The sequence below is a fragment of the Pygoscelis adeliae genome, unplaced genomic scaffold, assembly GCF_000699105.1.
Source record: "Pygoscelis adeliae isolate BGI_AS28 unplaced genomic scaffold, ASM69910v1 Scaffold483, whole genome shotgun sequence".
Lineage (NCBI taxonomy): Eukaryota > Metazoa > Chordata > Aves > Sphenisciformes > Spheniscidae > Pygoscelis > Pygoscelis adeliae.
The window spans coordinates 1,089,285-1,094,908 of NW_008824379.1; the positions used below are offsets into that span (position 1 = coordinate 1,089,285).

The 5,624-nt window shown below is 58.1% G+C and overlaps 1 protein-coding gene across 1 annotated transcript in view; it reads right to left on the reverse strand.

The window, feature by feature from the left end:
- Positions 1-283: 283 nt before the first annotated feature.
- The window catches only part of TESC (tescalcin), a 9,245-nt gene continuing 3,904 nt past the window's right edge, over positions 284-5,624 (reverse strand). The window contains exons 4-10 of the mRNA XM_009320207.1: positions 2,956-3,025; positions 1,854-1,934; positions 1,460-1,599; positions 1,310-1,371; positions 1,132-1,239; positions 615-662; positions 284-489 (exon numbers count right to left, since the gene is read on the reverse strand). Coding sequence (XP_009318482.1) covers positions 412-489; positions 615-662; positions 1,132-1,239; positions 1,310-1,371; positions 1,460-1,599; positions 1,854-1,934; positions 2,956-3,025 — 587 coding nt within the window. The 3' untranslated portion in view covers positions 284-411. The remainder of the gene's footprint in view (positions 490-614; positions 663-1,131; positions 1,240-1,309; positions 1,372-1,459; positions 1,600-1,853; positions 1,935-2,955; positions 3,026-5,624) is intronic.

Consider the following 5,624-nt stretch of genomic DNA (forward strand, 5'->3'; position numbering starts at 1 on the left):
CTGCCCCTCAGCATCCCCATCCCTACCTGCATACAGTCCCCATGGCGTGGGGATCGGGGGGCTCACAGCACAAAGGGGGCAGCTCCTTCCCCAAAGCAGCACATGGCAGAGGCTAAAAATTTAAGGGGTTTAAGGGGAGACCAGGATTTGTGAGGGCTTTCTGCACAGGGAGAGACCCCCACCAGGCCCCGGGCGATGGATGGACGGAGTATTTCTCAGCAAGGAGTAAAAAGAGAAATACCTTTTATTACAGATAAAAGCCTCATGTTTCTAGAGAGCAGAAGGCAGCCCCATTACGGGACAGGCACGCGGGTGGGTACAAAGCGCTTGGTGCCAGGAACATGGAGCTGCTGCAGAGTCCTCTTCCTCCTCCTCTTCCTCCTCCTCTGGCTCCCAGGAGGGAGCCGGCGGTCAGTAGCAGTGTGCGATGGTCTCCATGTTGAGGAAGCGGACATGCATCTTGGTTTCAATGTCGATCCCCTGCCACATCTGCAAGGGGAAGGGGGTGAGCGGGGCCAGGACGGGGGCTCGGCTCCGTGCCCACACCGAACGCCCAGGTCCCTGCGACCGCCCAGCGCCCTCCTCCTGGGGAGACGAGCAGAGATGCCACCAACCTTAAGGAAGTCTTCGAAGGTGATGCCCTCATACACCTGGTCCGGCCCCTGGGCGCAGCGAGAGAGAAAACGTTACGGCTGCCCCACGCCAATGGGGCAGGGGCCTCGGGGCACTGGGTCACCAGGGGTGGGTCCCTTGGAGCTACAGGACATGTCTCCCACGGGCACACAGCCCTGGCCCCGCACCGTGCCCCATGGCCAGCCCAAAACTGGTTCCCAGAACCATCATGGCTGCAAGGAGCTGCCTTTTTTATAAGCACTAAAGCCCCAAGCACTGAGGATGGTGCTTTATGGGCTGCTGTTTGCTTATCCCCCTTGGGCTCTTATAATGGAAAAAAAAAAATCCCAAACAAAAATCCTGAAAGCTGCTGCCTGCAAAAAAAAAAAAAAATCTTCTCTGGCCAAAGCAGCCCAGGGACAAGGGAGATGCCCCGGGCAGGACAGACACCTTCCAGCCCCATTTTCGATACCATCACTGTGCTTCTGTGCCACGGTAGAGCAAGGAATCGGCTCCCACCATTTGTCCCACACAGATGCTGGCTGCCTCCATCATGGCCCCGTCGGCGATGGACCGCGCCGACTCCTTCTCCAGGTGGGGGTTCCCCGACAGCAGCTCCTCCACCACCTACGAGGCAGCAGGTCAAAGCTGGGGCTGGGAATTCGGTGGTGATGGGGTGGGAGGGACCATACGTTACATTTCTGTACTCCTGCAGCGTGATCTTCCCGTCGTGGTCCGAGTCGTACATGTGGAAGAGGACTGGGAGGGACGAGAGGAACGCGGCAGGGTCAGGGGAGCCCCGTCCCGCCATCCCCCCCGCCTGCCCTGGGCTTTGGGCAAGCCTCACATTTGAGTTTCTCTTTCCGGAAGCGATCGAGCTGCTCCTCGTCCATGTTCATCTCGATGGGTCTGAAGTAGGACATGATGGTCAGGAAGTCTTCAAAGTTTATCTCATCCGCCAGCCCATCTGGCTCCTGCCGCAGGTTCCTGCCAAGAGCGGAGCCGCCGGTGATGGGCAGCCGGGACCCCCCCCGGCCGCCCGCTCCTGCCTGCCGCAGAGCCCGGCGCATCCCTCGGCAAAGCTTTAGGACTGTTTTTTTCCCTAAGGCTTAGCTTAAATGTCTGTAATTTTCACCCTGGCTCCATCGAGCCTTTAGGAAGATCTTTGCCCAGCCATGTCCTGCTTTCAGAGGACAAACCAATTACCCCGACCCTCCCCGTGGTGCCGGGGATGTTCTTACCGCTTGTCGAAAAAGGCATGGACGATTTTCCCCCTAATTGGGTTGAATTCCAGATCGGGGATGCTGTCAAAATTCTCCTTGCTGCAAAGGAAACAGAGACAGCCCAAAGTGTGAGGGAGCTGCGGAGGAGGGAGATGCTGCGACAGTCACCGAAGGGCTGGTGCAGAAGCCCCAACCCCATTCTTTCAAAGCAATCATGAAAAAAAAAAAAGAGGTTTTGCATGAAAACCCCTATTTGCCTCAATTCAGACTGAAAGCAAGCTGCGCTGCTGCATCGGTCTGTGCTTGGTGCAGCTATGGGCAATTTTTGTCCCCAGTAAAATGGGTCTTTGGGAAGCTCTGGGACACAGCGGCTCGGGGCTGACGCTGGGGTCCTTTGTACGGCTTGACCTGCAAACGGCTGCACAGTTTTCAGAGAGTTTTCCCAGGAATATAAAGTCCCGAATGGGGCTCAACAAGGTGGGGGAAAGAGCTTCTGCCGTCCACCCTCCCCTTGGCTTCCTCTGTCCTGCACCGTCCCGCTGCATCTCGCTGCCGCCCTGTGTTGTGCTGCACAGACACCAGGTTGAGCCTGTGCTGGTCGTTTGCTATTGACTTTTTATAAAGCAAATGAGCCAAGAAATAATCTCCGGGGGTGGAGGGGGGAGGTGGTTAGGCAGAGGGCAGCTGGGCTCCCCAGCCCGCGCTGTCTCCTCGCGTGGCTGGTGAAGCTGGTCGGACGCGCCAGAGCTTTCCCAAGGAAGCTGAGTCGTGGCTTTGGTGCACAGTTGCCTGCACAGACAGCGGGGATGGGGAAAAGGGGAACTGCAAACCCCACCGTAGCTCCTGTGTAGGGACTTCTCACGTCCCGGATTTCCAAAACCGATTTTAAAGCTGGGGGGAAAATGGGATGCGTGGCAGGAGAGACCCTGCTCTCAGGCCACTGCTTCACCACTCATTATTTGTAATGCCACACTGCAGAGAGCCAGCTCAGCACGGCCGTGGGATGACCGGGAAGGACACGCTCATCCTTGCAGCCCGGGGAGCCGGGCATCTCGACTAGGCACCCTTCGCCAGCCCGGGGAAGGCAGGCGCCCCGGCAGTGGAAATGGAAGCGCTGTACCGGATTGTCAGCTGGTCCCGGCTCAGCTGCTTGAATCGCCGGTGCAGGTGCTCGATCTGTTCAGAGGTGACTGTCGGGGCAAAAAGAGAGAGGTGACAGGGGGGTGAGCTCCCCGGGCACAGGGTAGCCCCCAGGGGACCCCCGGGGGACCCATCTGCAGAACTCATGTCCTGCCCAGGGACACGAGGAAACTGGTGGGCACCAAAACCTGCTGCAAAGCTCGTTCCCTGGGGACACCACCAAAGCCCGTCCCGTGCGGCAACAGCCAAAAGGCTGCCTGCTCCCACACCCACCCCCAGCGGCGGGGCAGGGCCTTGGGCACTTCTTGGCACAGTCGTCCCCTGTTCCCTTTGGTGGCTCTATGCAGCTGCGTTGGTCCCTGTGTGCTCTGCCCCTTGCTCGCTGCAGGGCTGTGTGTGACAGGGGCTGGGTTTTTACCCGTCAGAAACGCCCCTGGCCCAGACTGCACGGCACGACGGCACAGCGCGTGGCACGGCAGGATACCACCCCCCCCACCCAGTTCAGGATCCTTGGTAGCAGACCCTTCAAACAAGACCATTTAATTTGGGGGGTGTTGGTGCCGTGGGCAGGAGCCGTGCCCGGGGAGCACGTCTTGACCTGCCCTGGGACATCTCTACTTGCAGCTGGGAGGTTCATGTGCTCATGTCCACAGCCATGCCGGGGGACAGAAAATAACACTAAATAAAAAAGAAAACCCCAAAGCTGACAGTAGCCACCTGTGTCTTGCCAGGGGCAAGGAAAGGCTGACCATGGAGGAGACGCATCGGCACCCAAAAAGCAAAGCCAGGCTTTGAAATAGGTGCTGCTGCTCGGGGCGGGGAGCCGGGGCACCGGGAAGCCCCGAACCATCGAGGTGGGCACTGCCTCCCCAGGGATGCACCAGCCCCCGGGCAGCGCAGCTGCACCCGCCGGAGCATTAGCCTGGGGTAGGGGCTGGAAGCAGGGTGCCCATCAGCCTTGCTTTGAGACCCACGAGTGCTGAGGTTACAGCGTGAGGCTCAGCAGCATCTTTTCACCTCCTTAATCCCATGACACAGGTTTGTGGTTTGGTTTTTTTTTTTTCCCCCAGCTATTCTTTACAGGCTGTAACCAAGCTCTACAAACCCCCGAAGACATGCAGAGCCTGACTCTCTCGTGCAAATATTGACAGCAGCCATTCCCAGGAGCCGGGGAAGCGGCTTTCAGCTCTGTTTGCAGGAGCTGGTGGCGTCTGTCCAGGCGCCAGCTGGACCGGGTGCTCGCTGCAGCCCTGGCTGGCGCTGGGCACGGGGCAGGGCTGCGCCGGTGGCCAGTCGTCAGCCTTTCCCAGCGGCGCAGAGAAAGATAAAAGCATGTTAAAGTATAATTGAGGGATTGCAAATGGTTAACTGCTGGGACTGAAAGACAACAGGTCAATGCTGAGCTCGCGTGCTTGCTGGCTGGCTCGCTCCCTCTCTCTTTTTATTATGTTTAAATAATGTCCTTTGCTCCGTTTCTGACTGTTGTTTTACAGCCTTGAAATAGAAACTGTATTGATCAGTAAGGCTGAGCATTTACAGACCTCTAGTAATGGACTGGAAAACCCATCTGTGCTTGTTGCTGGGGCTCTGTGCCTGCCCCGGATCTCTGCCTGAGCTGGCAGCTGCCAGACCTTTTGCAGGATGAGGCCATTTAAGCCCCCTGGCCTGGCTTTGGGGGGTCCCCCCTCTGAAACCGCCTGGCTCTCAGGCGGTGACACCTGCTGCACGGGTGCTCAGGCACCACCAATTCACCCATATGATGTTTTTCCCCCCCTAATCTCTCTCCCCCCCTCTCCCTCCCCCTCTCCCTCTCGATACACGCGTACCTCATCTCCCTCTCCCTCTTTCACATGCTTTCTCTTGACTTTGCTTTCCAATTTTGGCCACAGAGAAGTGACCTTTCGCTTTCTCCCTTGACAACATTGCCATCACCATGGGAGCAGCTGGGCCACCAAGACTTCAGCATCTGTGACTTGGTCGCACAACAAAATCTTTGATCTCGTAGAAAAAAGTCCCAGCACAGACATGAAAAAAACCTGGGGTAACTGGCTGGATGCTCACGGTTGGTCCAGCCCCGCTGCCCATCCAGCCCACAGCTGCAAGGCAAAAAAAGAGGGCTCTTCCTCCCTCTTTCCCCAAACTTAGGTCTTCCTCGCCCAGCTCCAAGCTGCGGCGCAGGGCTGCGGTGCAGGCAGGACCACACCGCTCCCGCGAAGGGTGGCAGTGCTCGGCTGCTTTCCAGAAAAAAAAAGCTGCACCTGCACAAAGGGCAAAGGCTTTCCTGCGAGAAGGACTGGCTCAAGGGCAGCAGAGGCTGCCCGTATCGCTGAGAAACAGCCTCCGTGCTCTGATGCTGCAGGCCGGTGTCCAAGCACGGCAACCTACTCTACAGGGGAAAAAAATGGTATTTAAACTGAAGGGCGCTGGGTTTGCCATTTCCCAGCCTGCGGCAGTTTGTGCTGCTTGAGCAAAGGGCATCCCCCGCAGAAGAGGTGCATTGGAGGGCCTCAGCCCTGCGCTGCCCTCCCTGTGCTGTGTTTCACCTTGCGGGACCCGCCTGGGTGCAGGAAAAGATCGCGTCGTCCCAGGAAGAGCCACTTCAGCACCAGGCAGATGCTGCTGCTGCAGCTTCACGAGCGGGCACGCAGC